At 51.0% G+C, this 21273-nt stretch overlaps 1 protein-coding gene across 4 annotated transcripts in view; it reads right to left on the reverse strand.

Moving 5' to 3' along the window:
* The window catches only part of ACTN1 (actinin alpha 1), a 92822-nt gene that overhangs the window by 27480 nt on the left and 44069 nt on the right, over positions 1 to 21273 (reverse strand). For all 4 annotated transcript variants that reach the window (XM_064571237.1, XM_045901075.3, XM_045901074.3 and 1 more), the window contains exons 2-6: positions 14718 to 14832; positions 10672 to 10791; positions 3703 to 3789; positions 1800 to 1887; positions 1146 to 1224 (exon numbers count right to left, since the gene is read on the reverse strand). In XM_064571237.1, the coding sequence (XP_064427307.1) occupies positions 1146 to 1224; positions 1800 to 1887; positions 3703 to 3789; positions 10672 to 10791; positions 14718 to 14832 (489 nt within the window). The remainder of the gene's footprint in view (positions 1 to 1145; positions 1225 to 1799; positions 1888 to 3702; positions 3790 to 10671; positions 10792 to 14717; positions 14833 to 21273) is intronic.

Genomic DNA, 21273 nt, shown 5'->3' on the forward strand with positions numbered 1-21273 from the left:
AGGGTCCTGGGATCGAGTCCCACATCAGGCTCCCTGATCAGCGGGGAGCCTGCTTCTCCCTCTCCCATTTCCCCCTGCTTGTGCTCTCTCTCTCTGTGTCAAATAAATAAATAAAATCTTAAACAAACAAACAAACAAAAAAACAAGGTGGGCCCGGGGTCCAGCCTCAGGCTTCGACCTGGCTTCGAGTGACTGGAGGATATGGGAGTCTACTTCTTTTCTCCCCCACACCCTGGAAACTAAGGCCCTGACACCATGATGGACTTGCCAGAGCAGCTCCCGCACTGACAACATCAAGCCTGGCCTCTGGGGGCACAAGCCAGGTGGGGGTCTTCACTGAACACTGTGTTCTCCAAGTGTCAGGGTCAAGTGGAGAAACGTAAGAACAGGCATTCCTAGAAGCTGCCTTGTCAAGAGATTCACGCACGGACCAGCAACATTCCAACTCGAGCTCTAGACCATCAGCTGAGGGTGTAGGGAGGGCTCCACGGGTGGCCTCTTGGCACCGGGATGGGCTCACAGGAGAGCTGGTGAGTGAGGTCAGAGCGGTCCCCGACAGGCCTCTCCAAGGTCTAGGCCAGCCCCGATACCAGAAGAGCTCCCACCGCCTGGTCTGCTCCTCAATATATACACATGCTCAGGAAAATCCCCCAGCAGCTTCAAGCCAAGAGCGTAAGTGAAATTAAGCAGTAGCTAAAGAAAACCCCCCCAGCCAAACTTCAGCAATGAGTCTGGTGGAAATCTGCTGGGACTGTACAGCAAGTCTTGGACCTGGATGGGAGCAAATGCCTCTAACATGCAATAGCTTAAATTATGGAAGTACAATAACCATTTTATAAACCCCCAAAATAGAAGGGGAAAACGTGAGTGAAGATCCCATCACCCCAACAACATGCTGCAGGGTTCTAATACGCTGTGGGCTATTTGGGTCAGCAAGAACACGCATGCTGTGCACACAGGGAACCCAAGTAGCCCTCATAGTGGAGATGCTTTTCTCTGACTTCTACAGGCTGTCTCTGGGGCCAGTCTAAGGGGAATGACACCCCTGACCGTGGCCATGGGCTCTCAGAAGAGGGCCCCAGGCCTGCTCTTCTACCTCCCCCCTACCTGGCAGGGACCTGGCAGCCGGGAGCCACCGCACGTACCTTCCGCAGCTTCCCGTAGTCAATCAGCTCAGGCCGATGTCGGTGGATCAAGGCACAGAAGCCAAGGCCATCCTTCCAGCTGCCCGAGGGAGAGAGAAGGTGGGGGGCAAGCTGGTGAATGGGACTGGGCATTAACTAAGGGAAAGCTCTAAACGAGGATTGCAGGGGAGGGTCCTCCTTTTTTCCAGAGATGAACACACAGTGCTTCGGAGCAGGAGTGAGGAGAAGACAGGATGGGAAGCAGCATTTCTTCCTGCCGCAATCCCAGGCACTGGGGTCAAGATTTTGGGGGCCTGGCAAGTTGAGACACCTACCACATCCAACTCTACTCTCCACCAAGGTCTCCATCCCCTCCCCTTCTCTGCTCTGTTCCAGTGCCCCAGGCTGGAACTTTCTGGACACTCTCCTTGGAGAGCTCCCCAGCAGTTCGAGGAGCATCAACCGAAGGCTTATGTAGCAGCAGCTAGATCGAAGGCACCGCTGGGAGGGAAGGTGGCATCGGAGGGTCTGTGGCACCCGCCCCTCGAAAGCAACTTCTTCCCCAGGGACCTCTGCTCTGTTCTAGAGTTGCAACGAACCCAGCCAAAGGGGGCCGGAGGGTCTTGGGGGAACAGCCCAGGTTCTGCAAGAGCCCCTCAGCCCCCAGCCACTCACCTTATGTGGAAGTTCTGGATGTTGACGTTTTTGTAGGGGGCAGTCTTTCTCTGACACCACAAGAGTAGCCCTTCCTTCGCAGAAGTTTCTGTGAGGAGGGGGGCGGCAGGCAGAGAGGTCAGTGTGCGGGAAGCCCCACCCACTGTGCCCACGGGGTCCATGCTCCGCCACACGAGGGGTCTATACAAAGACCCCTAGATGCCAACCCTGGGGCTACCAGGCCACTAAGTCTGTTTCCTCAACAAAGTCTGAGAAGTTATTTGAGAAACAAAGAAGCAAGTGAGGCAGCGTTTACGAGCTAGCCACATAACACACGTAAATACTGATCTAATGGCCTTTCAAACTTTCAGAATCTCTTCCCCATCCTTCCCTTTTATTCAAAGACAGGGAGCATTACAAAGTAAATCAGCAACCCATGTCAGGTCTGTGTTTGACTGGCCTATGAAATCTGAAGTCCTGGGATCTCCGCATTGGGGTATTCAGGCAGCGTAGAGTGCACACAACCGTGGGGGACAGAAGCATTAGGATCATCTAAAAAATAAAGTTTCCTTATATTTAATGCATAGGTGGACGCCATTGCTGTATGTGTGAAGCAGACACATGTCTGTAAGGTGAAGCAGGTAGGCATCTGAGGGGACCGCAGGAGCTCCCTGCACAGAAGGGCTGTAAACCACTCTGCCCCCATGTGCTCGCATCTGTGAACTGCAGAAATGGAACCCCAGCAAAGAGGGTTCATGGGTGATCTCATTTACTCTCAATTCACAAAATGGACTTTAAAATGACATGACATGATTTCTGCAAAGATAATATTTCAAGCATAAGCAAACAATGAAAAAAATCAGCAAAGCTAATGCTTCTCCTCAGCTCAAGCTCATCAGCCATATTACAAGATTAAAACAACGACAATTTAACCAGAGCTAACAAGAAATCAGCCCCCAAAGAATCAAGTTGATCTCACCAGGAAGGCAATTTGAAAATGGATTTATATCCACCATCACTCACAAGAACCATGTTCGAAGTGACTACTGTGGACACCTTTTTAACCGCTTCAGCCCTAAATACCAAGCATCTATAAACCAAACTTAGGCCTTCACATGGCTATCTCATCATGTGTCAAACCAAAATTTCCAGAAGGAAGCAATTTATTCCACATTCTTCCCATCAAAAGAATTACTTTGAATAAAAATATTTATAAGATTCCTGGGCCATGAATATGAATAAAAATATATTTTGTAAAGTTTACGTATTTATTTATTTATTTTAGGAATCTCTGCACCCAGTGTGGGGCTCGAATTCACAACCCCAAGATCAAGAGTCGTAGGCTCCACCAACTGAGCCAGCCAGGCACCCCATGAATAAAAAATATTTTTAAAATATTATCTCCATCTCACCTTTTTAAAATTTGTTTTGGTATGTGTGTTTCATAATACGAATATCAATACAGAAATACAATTTATTACAAAATAAATATACACATATCAGATAATAAAGCTCAAAAACTGCTGGAGTGTGGAACCAAAAGTTTAAAGAGATCGCGCGGCCCCAGACTATTAGTGGCCTCTTAAAGATCTGTGACGTGGCCACCAGAGGGGGCTATGGGAGCGAAGTGGAAAACCTCGGGTCCACTCAGAATCCTGCAACACAGCCTCCTGGCTGCCAAGCTATTTCCCTGCCCTTTTGGATTTAACAACCCAAGAGCCAATACTTCCCCACAGCACCCTTGGGCAGTCCCAAAGTGAGTGGGATTCCCTGGGGCCAGGATGTGGCCCACAATTGGGCCCCCACTGCCAGGGGTCAGGGGGTTCTCCAGGCTGAGCTCAGGGAGGAAGACGTGATGGTGAGGGCAGGGTTGATTGGGCGGGGGGAGGGGGCTTGGGGACTAATGAAACAGCAGGAGACCCACCTTCCACAGAGATGTCCTGGATGGCAAAGCGGAGGATGATGGTCCAGATCATGCCCAGGGTCATTTTCGCGTTCCCATCCACAATTTCTACAGAAATGGCATCGGGACATGTTAGGATGGCTGTTAGCAGGGGCAGAGTTAAAATTCCCAGAGTGCCCACATCACTGCATGTACCACATAGGAAATCAAAGACCACACAGCTCCAGTTTTAGGAAAAAGTAAGTATGTTTTTAAAAGTACAATTAGATATCACAGGTGCCAGGAGAGAAGTCTATTTGGGGGTGACCCGGGGAACACGAGATAGGTGATCAATTCCAGTGGGTGCATCAGGGAAGGCAAGAGAGACTGACAGAGAAGAGGGAGACATCACAAGTGTTCTGGCAACTCTGTGAGTTGGAGAAGTCTGGGCAATCACAGCTCTCAAAATAGCCATCCGTACCCAAAAAGCGAGTGTAGGCAACAGAAAGGAATCAATCCAACAAAGGTTTATAAACTGACATCTTGAAGGATCCACTAAGTCACAAATCAACCCTTGGGTATCAAATGCATATTTTTTAAAAAATCAAACAACAGCTTCAAGATCACAATTAAGAGATAACCCGCTAAATTCAGTCTAAGTAACACTTTTTAGACTTTAAAAAAATGCTATAAATTCTATGAAGTAATTTCTTTTTCCTGTACCAGGCCCAGAGGCAGAGAATACAAACATAAATACCTGTCTTTAAGGAGCCTAAAACAAGGGAGCCATTTAAGGTCTTGGGGGCTGAGCCTGTGGCAATCAAATGTAGACTCCTTACCCTCACCTGCTTCCAAATCAGGAGACAGTAACCCAGCCCCTGGCAAGGTACTCTCAGCTAACAGTCTGGCATCCAAAGAGTATCTTATTTTTTCCAACCTGAAAAACTGACTATAGGAGAAACCTAACAGAACCATGAGAAGGGGTAACTTGCAGGAACTCCCAATATCCTGAGCCCATGTCCACTAGGGTCTGCTTCCCACAAACCCATTAAGCAAGAGTGGATTCCACTAAGGAAATGATATTCTAAGATCTTATCGCCTTCCTCAAAAGGGAGGGCAAAACTGCGAGCCGCTATTGGCCCAACAAGGTACAGAGCGCTGTTGCTAATTCCCGGCAGGGCGGGCAACTCCGCTGAGCCTGCATCGGGGTGCTGAGGACGAAAAGTGTCCATGTCGGGCAGGGGACAGGATGTAACTCCTCCTGCTAACAAGGGCCTTACATGCCCCTCCCAGAACCGCAGACACCAGTGGGGCACAGACCTGAGTCGGAGGAGGGCCTGGGTGAGAGACAGAAATGAGCAGTACATGACCATCTCCTTTAAGAAGTAAAAAGCCAGCCAGCACTGTGCAGAGCACGCTCGGGGGACGCAGAGGCAGTCAATCAGCTAAGAATCAGTTCATAAAGATCTGGTTTTTAAAAAATGCCCTTTTATTTGTGATTTCCAATGGTTTCATATCTATAATGTTTAAAGGGTTTATATAAATTGATAAGAAAAAGGCCAAATTCACAATAAGCAAAAGACCTGAATAAATACTTCACAAAGCATGAAATATAACCAATTTATAAGTACGTTCAATTTCTCTTGTAATTAAAGAAGATAGTATCTTCCCAGCTATTAAATTAGCAAAGTTAAAAAACAAGGAACCCACACCTTCATGTGTGTTGATGGTAATAAGCCTACCTGGCACACTGTGGCTAGAAGTGTAAATTGGTTTAAAAAAAACACTTTCTGGGGAGCCTGGGTGGCACACTTGGTTAAGCGTCCAACTCTTGGGTTTCAGCTCAGGATGTGATCTCCGGGTCGTGAGATCGAGCCCCACGTCGGGCTCCAGGCTCAGCACAGAGTCTGCTCTAGATTCCCTCTCCCTCTGCCCTTCCTGCTCATGCTCATACCGTCTGTATAAATGTTAAAACAACAACAACAACTTTCTGGGAAATAATTTGGCAACAGGATCAAGCATCTTGAAGTTGTTTGACTTTTTTTTTTTTTAGATTTTATTTATTTATTTGACAGAGGGAGCACAAGCAGGGGGAGTGGCAGGCAGAAGGAGAGGGAGAAGCAGGCTCCCCACTGAGGAGGGAGCCCGAAGCAGGACTCGATCCCAGGACCCTGGGACCATGATCTGAGGGGAGGCAGATGCTTAACTGACTGAGCCACCCAGGGACCCCGAAATTGTTCAACTTTTTGACAGTGAAGTCTCCCTCTAGGAATCTACACCCAGCCGATGATCTGACATACAGAGTTAAGGCTGCTGTACAGAAGAGGGTCATTTATCATGGCCCCAAGTTGGAAAGCGAGAATATACTAAGTACAAGGTGTGATGGAGTTAGATGTCCTGCCCGTCAGCCATCTGCTCAGAACCTCCACGACTTCCCACCTGACTCAGAGTCAAAGTCAGCGGCCAGTGAAGCCCTGACAGTCCCCCTCCACCCTCCCCATAGCTCTCTCCTCCCTGGATATCCACGGGACTCGCCCCTCACCTCCCTCCATCTCCACCTCATCTTCTCCTGGAAACCTCCCACTTTACTCCCTGCTTGATCTTTCTCCACCTGACACCTGTGTGTGTGTGTGTTTTCTCTCTCCCCCTTTCCAGAGCATAAGCTCCACGAGGGGAACAATTTTTCCATTTTGCATCACGGCTTAGAGCCCAGCAGAGTGCCTGGCCCAGAGACAGCCCTCCATCAACATTTGTTGAATGAATGAATGAATGAATGAATGAATGAATGAGTACTGGAGGGCTCTACACACATATAGGTGAATGGGCAGAGGTTACCCAGGTCTGTGGCTGGGAGAACATAACCACACTCAGGCTCCTCCAGGGCAAGACCCAGATCTGGAACAGAGCACAGCTATGCTCAGCAATTAACACAGCCACTAAAAATTACATTCACGAGTTTTTAATGACCTGGAGAAATCTTTATAATATGGAAAGTGGAAAAAACAAGTGTGAAATTTCATGGACGGTGTTTCAAATACAGGGGATTTTTTTTTAATGTCTAGAAGAGGCTCCGGTGAAAGAGGCCTCCACTCTTGACCTTTCCAAGAGCAGAGGTTGCAGCACTGGCCCCCGCCTCTGCCCCATCCTATAGCCCCCTCTTGTGCCCGTGTGAAGGCCAAATACCTGGCCTCCTGTGGCCTTGAGTTCAGTGCCCTCTCAGCACTAAGGGAGACAAGAGTGGCTTCTTTTGGGGGTCTTGCCTACTTATTCCTCTCTCCCTTCCCCCAGGAACTCACTGAATTGCTCACTGAATTCTCACTCATACCAGATCCTGCAGGAAACAGGAGAGCCAAGTACAGGCAAAAAGAGTGGGGTGTGTTGACACCCCATGCCCCACCCCAGCCTCAGGGCTCACTGGCTCCCTGTCCCACCCCCAGAGCAAATCCTTTTCCCAGGCATTTGTATGTCTGGATCAGGGAGGCCCCATCTCACCAGCAGCTTTATGTCATGGGGCTGCCAAGCATGCTGGGTCCAAAAGGAGGGTCCCCAGGCCACACAACTGGGCCCTGTGGACAAAACATGAGAATGGACTATAATGTCTGCTGTGGGTACGAGAAGAAGGGGGGGGCATGTTTCTGCCATTCCTGGTCTATAGCCAGCCAAGAAGCATTCACATCCTGCATTTACCCCCTGCCCCCACCCCAGGGATGCAGTCACCCACCCAAGATTCAGGCGGTAGAATGAAGACATTGCACATGACAGAAACTAGACCCCTGGGGGTCACCAAGCTCCCAGACCCATGCTTTAGCTACTGCACCCACCACCCCCTCCGCCCCAAGGACAGGTGATCAATTATCAAGATCACGCCCAGGCTCTTGACACCCAAAGCCATCAAGCCCCCCCCACCCCGCCCAAAGATCCTAAGACAAAAAATCCTTCCGGGTCCTCTCACCTGATTAAATCCCAACCTTACTCACCTAGGTCAAGCCTCAATTCCATGAAGTCTAGATATTCTAAATCAAGTATGGTACAGGAAACCCTAAGGATCTATTCTAATCCCTCCTGGACATACGGAAATTCCTTGCATTCAGCCTCCAAGCGCACACCTCCAGGGACAGGGCCCATATGCCCCTCCAGAGCAGCCATTCCATTCCCATAGGGCCTCCTGGGCCTGGGTCTGCCCCTCAGGGGTTCACCAGAGTCTAGTCCTGCACCACGTGATAATCCTTTAAAGATCTGGGGTCTTGCCCACGCTGGGCTTGCCCCCCTCAGCCCAGAACGCTCCTCAGCGTAACCGGCAACATCTCTCCCCACCTGGACCCCCACGAGCACTTACTCCAAGGGATCTGCTCCACTGCCTTTTATGTTATAGTCTACAGCAATAAACTGCACTTCATTACAATAAACAAAACCCATTTGTGGCCTCATCCAGTTTCCTGGCACAGCCGAGCAACCATCCCAGCCTCATCTGAGTGCTCAGTTTGAAACAGGAGAGGTGATTTCAAAGTGGAAGGCTCAGCCTAAAGCACGGACTCCCTAGGGCAGTGAGGAGGTCAGGATTATCTCATTTTAAAGGAGCCTTTCAAAATCTTCAGAGAAGTGAGGCCTGTGTGAGAAAAGCTGGAAATCCGAGGCCAGCTAGGTTGACTTCCCGGAAGGTCAGAGGGGCCAGTGGAGTTTATGCCCGAGGTTGTCTCTGCTCCTCGCCCTCTGCCCAGGCAGGCACAGCCAACCTGACCCACCCCTCCGCAGCTGAGGAAAAGCAGACAAGAAAGTCCTATCCTCGGCCCCCGCGCACCATGTCCGCAGCTATGGAAATAGGTCCAGACCTCAGCTCTGGAGCCCAAACTCCCAGGCTCATCCTGGCTCTGCCACATGGAAGGAGTCTGGTCCAGAACCCATGCTCAAGCACACCACAGGCTTCCGCCCTAGCAACTTTCTCAGCCTAAGTTGCCTTGATTATAAAATGTGGCTGGTGATACCCACCCTACAGGCCTGCCCACAGGTGGAAGGGGAGAGCCCATGCCAAGCATCCTGTCTAGCCAAAGAGCTAGAACCAATGCTCTTCTTCTCTCCCATCTTCCCCCTTCCCCTTCCCCTTTGGACCTCAGAGTTAAAAATATATATATATATATTGTTAGGTAGCTGTTTTTCTTTCTAAAAATCTGGATTTCTGGCTTCTTTTGAAAAAATGGGAAGATCTAGCCATGTTGGACCTGTATCTCCCCCACAGCAACAAACGATTAGTAGGTGCCCCACTTAGAAGGACATGCCTTCCCCAGTTCTCCACAATCCCCACCCATCCCTACCGTCACCCCTGGCCCCCCTTACACATCCTTTACTTCCCTGTCCCAGGGGGCATGTGAGCTTGCACCAGACCAGCTGAGCGCCATCTTCTCTGGTTTCCCAGCCCTGCTTAGTTGAAATGTTTTCTGCCAAGTCTTTAATCTTCCCTAAGAGAGTAAACTACTCTTCTAAGAAGCAGAGAATATGTTTCCACTCACAGAACAAAGTACCCCGCTAGGTGCGAGTCCTTCGAACATTTCCTGAGCACCTGCTGTGTGCGCCACACGGATATAGAGACTCAGTCTTTGCTTCACAGCTGAAGATGTGCTGGGTGGGACACATGAGGCAGCACCCACAACTGCCCAAGCATGAGCCTGAGCCCCAGGAAGGCAGGGCTTGGCGAAATTTTTCTGCCAAAGGCTGACAGGAAATATTTTCAGCTTTGCAGGCCATATGGTCTCTGTCACAACTCTTCTGCCCATTGTAGCAGGAGAGCAGACACAGAGAATATGTAAACAGACAGGTGTGGCTGGGTTCCAATATTTACGAAAACCCGTGTCGGCCGGATTTGACACCGCAGACTGGGGGCTGCCGATACTGTGCGAACATTCGCGTTTGATGTAGCAATATAAAATCCCGCAATTTCTGGAAAGAAAGGGGGGCTGGGGAGGGCTTTAGACTCATCCCACCAGAAAAGAGATGCACTCCTCTGATTTGCTGGAGCAAGTCCCCTGCCCTCTTCAAGAAAAGGCCACACTCTAGGGGGATTTCTCAGACACAGACCTGGTCTGAGCTCTGGCTTTGCCACTTACTGACATTGGGACCTTCAGCAAGGTACTTCATCTCGTTAGGCATCTGGCTCCTTCTCATCAAATGAGGATAATCACGAGAGCCACCAGAGAGGCTGTGGGAGGGATCCGCGAGATTGCCAGCACCAAGGGCTTTTGCACAGTACCTGCCACAGTGCGTTGCTCGGGATCACAGCTGTGCGCATACAACAAATGATGAACGAATGGATGGAAACCCTCCCTAGCTTGAGATTTCTGGCACGCACAGCAGGTGCCCAGTGAGCCCCGGCTGAATCCAAGGGGCGCAGTGCTGACAGGGCCTGGCTACCGTGTTCCCTCCCCAAATCCTTTGGGGTCACCACAGTACACACAAAAAACTGCATTGCCTCTCTTAAGCCATTAAGAACAAACAAATTTATACTGAGCTTTAAAAAAATTTTTTTTTCAAGCTAAGGAGAAAGAGTCAAGAAGCTAATCTGCAGAGAAATGCTATTAGGAATATTCCTGAAGGCTTCTGGACATCAGTCTTCCCAGGGCTCCGTGAGGCCTCGAGGCAGCCTTCACCCTCCACCCAGCCCGGGTCTGACACTCTGCAGGCAGCAGAATTCTCTGCCCCGGGCAGCAAAGTGCAGGCAGGCCTGTGGGTGAGGGAGGTGGCATTCCACTCTCACAGGATCTCAGGGCACCAGGATTTGGCTGGTGTTGGGGGCGGTCAGGAGCAGGGAGCAGGCCCTTGGTTTTCCAGGGGGCAGAGACTGGATGGAAAGTGTAGTTGTTACATGAAGAATCCACAGGTCGACCAGATGGAGGTGCTGGTGGCCCCACTTCCCAATGCACCCAGGGGTGTGGGAACCCGGGAGTCGAGCAGAAAAGGCGAAGAGAACAGGGAGCAGAAAATCAGGCTCCGTAGAGCAGTCAGACGGCAGGCCTCACTCACCTTCAGCTCCGATGGACACGAGCTTGACCCCCTTGCTGGCTATGAAATCCAGGGCCTTGTTGACGTTGGAGATCTTGTGCACCCTCATTTTGCCTCTCTCCGGCTTGGCCAAGCGCTCCCCTGAATGCAGACCAAGGGGGGGGGCAGGGAGGATCAGATGCTGTTTCCTGGGAGCAGGGCTGCTTTCATGACACCCTCGTCCAGGAGCAATGAGGGCCACCCTCGCAGGGAACAACAGGGAGAGTCAATCCTGCCTCTTTCCTGCCACTTCTCAGACCTCAACTGCTTGCCTCCACCCAACAGATCTGTAGTAAGCCCTGTATGTCCGGGACCTGGCTCGGTGCTAGGAATATAGGGGTGAACAAAACACTTTCCTGCCTTCGTGCACTTCTGGCCCAGGAGGAGACAGACCTTCAAACAGAGAAACACACAAATATATGCAAATGAACAAACATTAAGAAGGATAAATGCTTAAAAAGAGGATGCAAAGGAGGGCAGGTGGGGGATGGAGTTGTGGGATAGTTAGGAAAGGCCTCCCAGTGGGAGGGCAGCCGGGCCGTGACAGCAGGGAGCGATGATCAAGGCAGAAGGAGCAGCACATGCAAAGGCTCTGAACCCCTTCTAGTCTATACTGTTTGGCCCAGGAAGATATGTGGGCACTTTAGAATATTCTGAAAAAGTCCCCTAGTGTTTAAACGGAGCTGCCCACGGTGTTCCTCTCTCGCTGGAGAACTGCTGCCTCTTGTGGGTTCTCCTTGGCTCAGCTCCAAGCCAACTCCCCACCCTCAGCCCGCCTCCTCCTCCAACGCAGGTTCCAGGGTCAGAAGCTTCAGGAAAAGAGCTGGTTTTCCAAACACCCCGTTAAGAGCACTTTCAGCTCAGAACAGAGGCACGAATTAAAACTCATGCGTGCCCATAGCGGGGGGAAGTGCACATAGCTATAGAGTCTCTAAAAGGCCAGGGACACCAAAAGGCTGAGAACTACCATCCTAGAGCCCGAACTCAGGACCCTTGCACCTGCCACGGTCTCCAGCCCCGCCTCGCCGCACATCCCCACCCCGCCACACCCAGCATGTAAGCAGCCTCGCCGTGACCGCTCAAGGAGCGGGGCTGCCACAATGTGGTAGCAGCACTTCTCCAGGGGGCCTCCCAGCACCACCCTCCCCCGCCACCAGCTTCTCGAGAGCAGACTTCCTGCCACAGATGTGATTAGGCCTGGCAGCTCCCAGGGAAGCACAGCTGGGTTTTTATGATTAAATTAAGACTTTCCACTTGCAGCTCTCCCAAGGCTGTGGCCGCTGCTCAGCCTCCCCAGCTAGGTACCCCACCATCCCCCTGGGCAGATGAAATGCCCCGGGGACTCCCTCCCATAGGATGGATGAGGCAGCACCCCATCCCACCCCCACCCTGAAGGCTCTCCTGCTAAAGCCCCAGCCTTTAGGTCATGCCGAGCCTAGGCTCCCCAGCCAGCGCCCCAGCTGTGCACACTGGCTGGAACAGGACTTCTCCATTGGGACAGGGAAGGCAGTGAAGCCAGCAGTTCTCGCGCTTCTGATGCCCAGCCCCCTTCTCCTGCCTCCTAAGTTTCTAATTTAGGAAGTCTGGGGTGTGCCTGGGATTCTGCATGTGGACAAGCAGTCCTGTGGATTCTGGTGTGGGTGGTCCGGGGACGCTACTCAGAGGACCTCTCGGGACACTAGCCCCTTCTTTCTGCTTTTCTACTCACCTCACGATGCTCAAGGAGGAAAAGGCAATGTCTCAGTGACTTGATGTCCCCCACCCCAGGGAAAGAGACAAGTCCAGTTCACAGATGTGCAAAGGCCCGCCTGTTCGGTGGGGAAAATGCTGCTAGTTATGCAGAAAAGCCCAGTGCAGGGCATCTGGTCACTCTGATATTTGTTGAGCATCACATACATGCCAAGTGCTATTCTGAGCACTTGGGACACAGAGATGAGACCGTCCCTGCCCCAAGCAGCACAGGGTAGAATGGGGAAAAGCACAAATGGGCCAAAAATGATCATGCCATGGGGAAACGGACACAACAGAGGGATGAATGGGGTGTGACAGGAGCCCAGAGGAGGACAGCCACTCGTATGGGGAAAGCCTTCCTAGAAGCAAATTCTGAGCTGAGTTTTAAAGAATGAAAAAAAGAACAATACCAGGTTTGTGTAAACTAAGAAATGTTGGAAGAGGAGGCAGGGTAGGACATTCTAAAAGGCAGTTAGAGGAAAACAGTACCTAAAAATGGTTCCTAAAAAAAATTAAACATAGAATTATCATATGGTCCAGCAATTCCACCTCTGGGTATTGACCCCAAAGAACTGAAAGCAGAGATTCAAATAAGATACCTGTACACCCATGTTCACCGCAGTGCTAGTCACAATAGCCAAAAGGTAGAAGCAATCCCAATGTGAATCAGAAGATGAATAGGTACACAGAATGCAGTGTGTATGTACAATGGAATGTTAGCCTTAAAAAGGAAGGAGAGTCTGACACGTGGATGAACCTGGAAGACATTACAAGCAATAAGCCACAGAAGGACATATACTGTCTGATTCCACTAATATGACGTACTGAGAACAGTCACACAGAGACTAAGAGAAGGGTGACTGCCCAGGGCTCGAGGGAGAAGGGACCGGGGAGCTAGTGTTTAATGGGCATGGGGTCTCAGTGCGGGATGACGGAGAAGTCTGCAGATAGACACTGGTGGGTCTGCACAGCAATGGGAGTGTACGAAATACTCAATGAAATTGAAAATGTTCAAAACGCTAAATCTTATGTTCTGTAGTTTATACCGCACACACACAATCCCCCATCCCCACCCTCCGACACACAGATTTCACCTGCAATAAGATATTTAAAAGTACTGGGGAACAAGTCAGTTGGAGCTTATGCAGAAGCACAGAGAGCAGAGAGCCTGTCCTTGGTGGGGACTGCGTGTCTCTTGGGGTGGCAGAGGGTCTGAGGTCTGATACCTTTTTGGGAAGTTAGTTGAAAACCAAAAAGGTGCCAGCTCACAAAGGATCCTGGGAGCTATGCTACGGAATATGGGCTGCAGGCTTCAAGCCCTGGGGAGGCACTGAAGGGTTCTGGGCAGGGAACAGCGAGACCATATTTGGGCCGTCAGATGGCCCCTCTGGCTGGCTGTGGTGCGGGGGACGGACTGCGGCAGTGGGGAAGGAGCTGGGAGGGGGTTGAAGGCCTCTGGGGATCATCTAGGTGAGAGCTGACGCAGGCCCACGCTGACACCACGGCAGCAGAAGTTAAACGGCTAACAGAAGGAAATAGAATGAACAGAACCTGAATGCCATCTTGGAAAGCAAAGCAAAGGAAGAGCGGTCTCTGATGCCTACATTAGGTTCAGGAGAACAAGATGGAGATTATAGGAGGAAAGAGGTCAGTCAGGGCCAAGGGTAGTCCGCACAGTCTTGGGCATGCTGAGGGGGCGCTGGGGGACATCTGGGTGGAGATGGGGCCTGAGGGAAAAGGCTGGACTGAGACCTGGTCTGGGACTCACTGGTGTCGAGGTAGAAGGTAAAGTGAAGAGAGTAGCTAAGATACCCAGCGTATGAACCAAGGCGAGAATGTTGGAACCACCAACCTCTAAGGCATGGTGGAGGAAAGGTATTCATAAGAAAGTGGAGATCTGCATTCAAGGGGAGCTGTCTCTCCGGATTTCTGGACATCCAAATTCTACCCTGGGGGCCAGATAAGGGAGTGAGATCAGCTGCATATAGGTGGAGAGGTAGTAGTGGAGCCAAGGTTTGGAGATGGTCAGCCATGGTTGACCTTGTTTTGCAAATGAGGGTGCTGAGGCAGAAAGGCAGTGGCTTGTCCAAGGACACGTGGACGGTCAGCAGCAAAGCCAGGACCAAACCCAGTCTCCTAGTCTGAATTCACACATGGCACCCCCAACTTCTTTCAAGAGACCCAAAGCTCACCATGAGCAAAGGCAGAGCAGAAGCCGAGCTGTCGGGGCAGCATCCCCAAAGTGGCCGAACCCAGCAGGCAAGCACCTCGTCCTCGGCCAGGGTGGCCCACCTCACCTGAGATGACCTCTAGCAGCAGCATGAGCTTCAGTCCGTCCCGGAAGTCCTCCTCGATGTTCTCGATCTGCGTCCCCGCCTTGCGGAGGTGGGAGTTGCACCATGCTGTGAACGTCTGGGCAAAGGAAAGACGAGCAAGCGGTCAGGCTTCCCATGCATCACAAGGTCTCTGAGGCCCCCACGGGGGCCTCGGTGGGTCCCCAGGACCCGCCTGCCTCATGCCCTCTCTGGTTGCTGTATGGAAGGCATGGGTGGGCACCGTGGGATGGACCCTCCTTTTATGCCTCCCCACCTGCAGTTGGGAGGGCCAGCAATTTACCTTTTAGGTTATAAGGCTTAGTTTCCATCATCACAGGTACAAGGCAGAATACCCCAGAGGTGACATAGTAAGCCTTAATTAATCAGGGCAAATGAGCTGATTAAATCTTTGTCCACTTGGCAGCTGGTTAAGGAAAGAATTAGTAAGTCTTGTTGGGCTCAGAGTTCAGAGGCGCGGTTTCAGGACAAGGAGACAAAGGTGAGGGCCCCAATGTGCGTGTGCGTGTGCGTGCATGCATGTGTCTGGCATCGGGGTGTGAGGCACCTCAAGCTGCAAAAGTGTGAGGAAGAATTCCAGAAGGGAATCTGAGGAGACTAAATGAAAGACCATCTATACTGTGATTTTCTAGTCTGTGGGGGGAGAGCAGCAAGCCCGAAGCGCCCCCGGATCAACCGAGCAGTCCTGCGCCGACAGCACCAGCTTGCACAAGGAACAGGCTGACCCGACGAACAGAAACAGAAGCGTGTGCTTCCATTTCCCAGGCCCGCCTAAAATTGGGGCAGGGGTCTCTCCCCAGCTGTCACATTCCATGGGAAACAGAAAAAAGAGCTCTCTAGCTTCAGATGCAACCTACTTCTTGGCAACTCCAGAATTCTATGCCTCAAATGGCACCCTCAACGACACCGGGGCTCAGGCGCCCATGTCCAGCCCCCCACAGCAACTCCAGTCAGCTGCCCTCCCACCCGCCCTGCAAAGTTGCAATGGTGAGGGGTGTGTTGCTCAACCCATAACAGCCACACCAGAACCACCCCACCTCCTAAGAAAGGTCACCAGACTCATGACCCCCTTCCCCCACCACTTCCTCTTGCCCTGGGGAACAAAGGGAAGTGGCAATGAAGAGGCCGAAGGGAGGAATGTCACCCCAGTGATCATTAGGGGAAAAGAAACGGCTGCTTAGGTAAGCAAGAGTTGAAGAGCCTGTGAGCAAGAAGAAGGGATGGTGTCAGTCCAGGCAGGTGGGGAGGAGGAGGCAGCATTATGACACCCCCAAGTCCGGGCCTCATCTTTAAATCATGCCTCACGAGGCGACTTCTCTCTCCCTACAAACACTGATCCACTCTGCAGGCAAGTCTGCTCCCATGACAGAGAAGAGGCTCGTGGATGCTATCCAAAAGCTTTGGGAAGACTGGCACACAGATGAGGGTGGGCAGGGGATATATTCTGATCCTCAGCCTGGAATGTCCTCCATGTCACGTGTGACTAGCTCACACTCATCTTCCAAGATCAGGCCAAGCTATCACCTCCTCCCGGAAGCCTTCCTGACAACCCACCGCCACATCTGGGTTGGGGGCACAGAGTCCAAAGCTCGCGCCCACACCATCGTTGCCCATATCCCAGTGCACGGTCCTTGCCTGGCCACTTGTCGGAATGGGAGCTCCTAGGGTGTGAACTCAGTGCTCTGCCTAGAGTCCCAGAGCAGTGTCAGGGACACAGCAGTGACCCAAAAGTAAAAACCCCTGCCCTGTGCAGTGGACATTCTAGGGGATGACAACTGGGTGAAGGAGCCAGTGAGGAGCTCATGCAAAGGCCGGGGGGCGGGGGTTTCTGGAAGACCCAACCACACCTGTGGATGATGCTGGATGGTATCAGGGCAGGGGGCTGATGGGCCAAAGAACGCCCTCAGGGACCCTCTGGAAGTGTAAGACAGCTCAGAGGAGGCCTGTTTACCGGGTGCCCTGCCTCTAGTGTTGGCACCACAACCCAGCAGGGGACCAGACGGTACTGAGCCTCTTTTTGCATTTTGTTAAAACTTTTTTTGTTGTAAAACGTATCAGAGAATTTTTTCATCTTGAAGAGAATTTATCTTGTGGTTCCATATTCTCTCCCAGCTGTGACCTGTCCACATACTCCTGCCCCGGGTGTCATCACACTGTACATAATATGGGGGGAGGGCAGCTTTTTCTCATTTACCACCATCTGGAATTTCCACCGCACCTTGCTCTCATCTCCCTGCCAGGCCCTCACTCAGCCCTTGCCTGGGGTTTTCTACAGACTCGAGGGGAAGTGGATTTCCCCCAGCAGGGGACAGTCCAGGTCCAATGTGGCCAGAGTCCTGGTAAGAATCACCCACACTGGCACAGCTGGGGGCTGTGAAATCTGTTTATCGCTCAGTTGTGAAGAGGGGTTGCGGATGAGAGGAAGAAGAGGCTGGTTTTGAAAAAAAAAATACTGCTTTTGCAAGAGGAAAATGCTGTTGAAAGCAGCCAGCCCCATTTCCTGGGGAAGCCAGGCTCAGAGCCCTGGGAGACAGAAATGCACCTGTGTTTGCTCATGGCTCCCACACAAAGCCCTAGTTCTGAGGCCTCTGGGGCTGCATGGCACTGGGAGACCCCCAGTCTCCCTTCCCGGGCCTCACAGGTAACTGCCTTGAAGGGGCGTCTGAGCACCTCCCAAATGAGGAAAGTTCCACCAATAAGCAGCACCTCTCATGCAGCTCAGGCCGAGGTAGGGAACGGTGGGGGTCACTCGGTGACTGAGACCATGCATGTCAGGGTGTACCACATCTGAGTTCAACTCTTTTCCAGCTGTGTGATTTTGAGATTACCCTCCCTAAACTTTAGTTCCCTGACCAGTAAAAGTGAGATAGTGACAGCACTTTATAAAGTCAGGAGGATTAACTAGAAAACACTTATAAAGTGCCTGTCACTTAGCGCACCATCGGTGGTAAGAAGAGAAAAAGCAGCTCCCCCTGAAACCTCCCAGTGGACTCACCTGCTCTGTGCCCCTAGCCTGCGGCCTCCTCCCTGCCCACAGCCACCAAACTCTGTCACCCTGAAAGTGCTGCCCTGACTTCCCAAGATGACACCTGGTGTGTGTGAGAACTCTAATGTGTTACGGGAAAGGACTAACATTGTGGTGTGGGGTGCAGAAAGCCTGTGACTTGGACAGTGGCCTTGTGGATCCTCACCAGAGAAGAAATCAACGGGGCAAAGGAGTGGGGAGGACAATGTGGGCTTCCAGGCACACCACACAGCCATATTCTCTCCTCCAACGTATAACCCCACCTGTTGTGTCTGAGTCTGAAGGTTCATGGCTCCCTGGCCAGGGCAGCCCTCCAGGAGCTCCTTAGTAAAGGACTTATTAAACTGGATTCAAAGCACAGAGCTCAAGTAATTTCCACCAGAAACACAAAGGGTGGAGATGTCCCCGTTAATGGTGAAGATGCACCAACAGACCTTGGTCTTGACGCTCATGCTCCAACATTATGACAGAGGAGGTCACCTGCCCCTTAGCAGTGCCCCAGGGGTCCAGAAAGGAAGAAACGCCAACAACCACAAGTGATGCCCATGGCTAGAGACCCCAGGGCCCCATGGCCTCCAGCCCAGACACCCCAGCGTGGTGAGCAGTACTACCCCAGCAGGGCTATGGTCCAGCCTCACTCAAATGAAGGGCAGGGGCCATTAGTCCCAACCCCGCCTCACCCTATAGGACCTTCCCGTTGCTCCAAGAGGCCCATCACTGGGTCCTTCTTCAGCTCACAGTCTAAAGAGACAGAAGCTGCTGATGGGGCCTGCCTGGGTGGCAGTTAAGCGTCTGCTTTCAGCTCAGGTCATGATCCCAGGTCCTGGATGGGAATGGAGCTCCCCATCACGCTCCCTGCTCAGAGGGGGTCTGCTTCTCCCTCTCCCTCTCTCTTTGCTCATGTTCTCTCTCTCTCTAATAAATAAATAAAATCTTCAAAAAAAAAAAAAGGAGAAAGAAAGGAAAGAAGCTGCTGATGGGCCTTTGGTGGATGCACTCTGCTGTAGAAATGGACTCAGAGATGCAGGGAGGTCCCAGGAAACGTGCTTGGGGCCCCATGCTGGAAGTGCTCACAAGTTCCTTTTCCCATTTCACCCTCCTCCAGCTGCAACCTCTGAGGGTGCTGGCAGAGAACCCAGACCCCTGTTCAACCTCGCTCTGACCCTGAATTATCTACCCATATCCAATCTGCATATCTAACCCTATCTAATGAACAGCACTGAAAGGGCTGCGAATAGGCCTGGCCAGGCCCCAAGTTGGGGGCGAGGGGACAGACAGACACATCACAGCAGGGGAGACAGGTGAGGAGGGTGCTAGAGCCCAGGTGAGTCCCATGGAGCTGGCCATGGAGAAGCGCCTTTGTCTACCTTCTCTATGGGTCTCACAGTCCTGCTGTCACAGAGAATCCTCTAATACCTTTCCACTATATCTTTAACAAGTATATATTTCCCTTAAAACGTGTTGAGAAAGCAAATGGCTTTTGAGAACATGCTGTCCCCCACTCCCAGCTCAGATGCACTAGAATGTGACTCTAGTCACACGGGCCTCTTTGAGCCTCCGTTTTCAAATCTGTAAAATGGGGATGGATGATAGCATCTACCAGGCAGAACTGTGATGAAAATTAAGTAAGATAAAATTAGACAATAGAGGGCGCCTGGGTGGCTCAGTTGGTTAAGCGACTGCCTTTGGCTCAGGTCATGATCCTGGAGTCCTGGGATCGAGTCCCACATCAGGCTCCCTGCTCAGCAGGGAGTCTGCTTCTCCCTCTGACCCTCCTCCCTCTCATGCTGTCTCTCATTCTCTCTCTCGCAAAAAAAAAAAAAAAAAAATAGACAATAGAAAATTAGAAAAAAGATAATATTAACCTTAATATTGCTAACTTATGTTAATAATGATAATGTATTACTAATATATGTTTGAACTATAGTAAATGTGTAAGAAATAGTCACAATCACCATCATTATTGTCTATATTTTAGGTTCCAAAAGAATATCTGTATAATCACATTCAGCTGGGATGTGGGGTACAGAGGATCACCCCATAAGCATGAGTCAGAGGCTGAGCCTTTAAAGTCAGGTGGTGTTCATACCCTTCATCTTGGTGGGAGAAGGGAGTGTTCAAACATGAGATGCTGAAACACAGGAAGGTCAGGACACTTGCTCAGGATCACTCTAGAGAGCAAGCATCCAAGAGACTGGAAGGATTCACTCTAAAGAAGACGATGCAAACTCCAGGTCTAACCACTTCTGGTCAGGTGGTAACTGTGGGCAGGCGACTCAACATGGCTCTGCTCAAGGCACTCATCTGTGGAGTGGGGGTAATATGATGAGGGTAATAACAGCACAGATCAGAGGATTCCGCAAGATGATCCATTTAAAACACTGAAAAGAGCCTGGGACCGAGTGGCTGCCCAATAATTACCTATTATTACTGCTACCACAATAATTAGAACCACAATTATTACAAGTTCTTGCTGCTCAACACATTTCATCGAAGAATGTTAGAGCTGGAAGCGATGCTAACAGCACCCAAGTCAAAGCCTCACTTTACAACGAAGGACACACGACCAGAGAAGGCAAGTGGCTCTTCCCAGGCCACAAAGTCGGGTATGTTCACAACCCAGCCTCCTGACTCCCTGTTCCACCAGGACACTGTGGATTTCAGGTGCAGGTATGGGTGGGCTGAATCTTACGGAGTATCGTTGCAAATGGGTCACTGTGAAATGATACCACCAACCAGATGGAATCTGGGTGACTCGGGTCAGCGGTGGCACAGAGTCTGAGCTGATCAGTTACCAAGAGTCACACTTAAACGTGTGAGCAGGGCTTCTCGACCTCCATACTATTGATACTTGGAGCTGGTTTCTTGTCAGGGGTTGGGGGGCCTGTCCTATGCATCACAGGATGTTCAGCAGCATCCCTGGGCCCTGCCATGAGATGCCACTAACATCTCCCCATTTCAAGTGGTAACAACTAAACATCACCCTCAGTCAAGAACCTAGAGGAGACAAACATATGCCCTAAATAACAGCAATATTTGCAGCTAACATCTACCAAGCGCATACTATGTACTAGACCCTCTTCTCAGTGTTTTACCCCCTTTAACTCGTATATCTTCACAACACCACTCTAAAGCAGGTCTATTATTCTTCCTCATTTTACCGATGAGGAAACGAAGCGTCAAAGAGGTTTAATAAATGAGCAGAAGGGGCAAGTGTAAGGCAAGTAGGACTGGGGCACCTGGCTGGCTCAGGTGGTAGAGCGAGTGACTCTTGATCTCGTGGTTGTGAGTTGGAGCCCTACATTGGGTGTAGAGATTACTTAGAAATAAAATATTAAAAAAAAAAAAAAAAAAGACTCCTAGGGTCTCTGGCTCCACAGTGGGAAAACATGAAATCCTCCTAAGTCTCCTCACCAAAAAAGTGGCGCGTACAAGAACAGGAACGTACAATGTGTTGACACCAGTACTGAGCACCCACCAGTGCTTATTTAGCAC

Source organism: Mirounga angustirostris, unplaced genomic scaffold (assembly GCF_029215605.1).
Source record: "Mirounga angustirostris isolate CCGP_5_RB_7025 unplaced genomic scaffold, mMirAng1.0.hap1 SCAF_9, whole genome shotgun sequence".
In the NCBI taxonomy this organism is placed as follows: Eukaryota; Metazoa; Chordata; class Mammalia; order Carnivora; family Phocidae; genus Mirounga; species Mirounga angustirostris.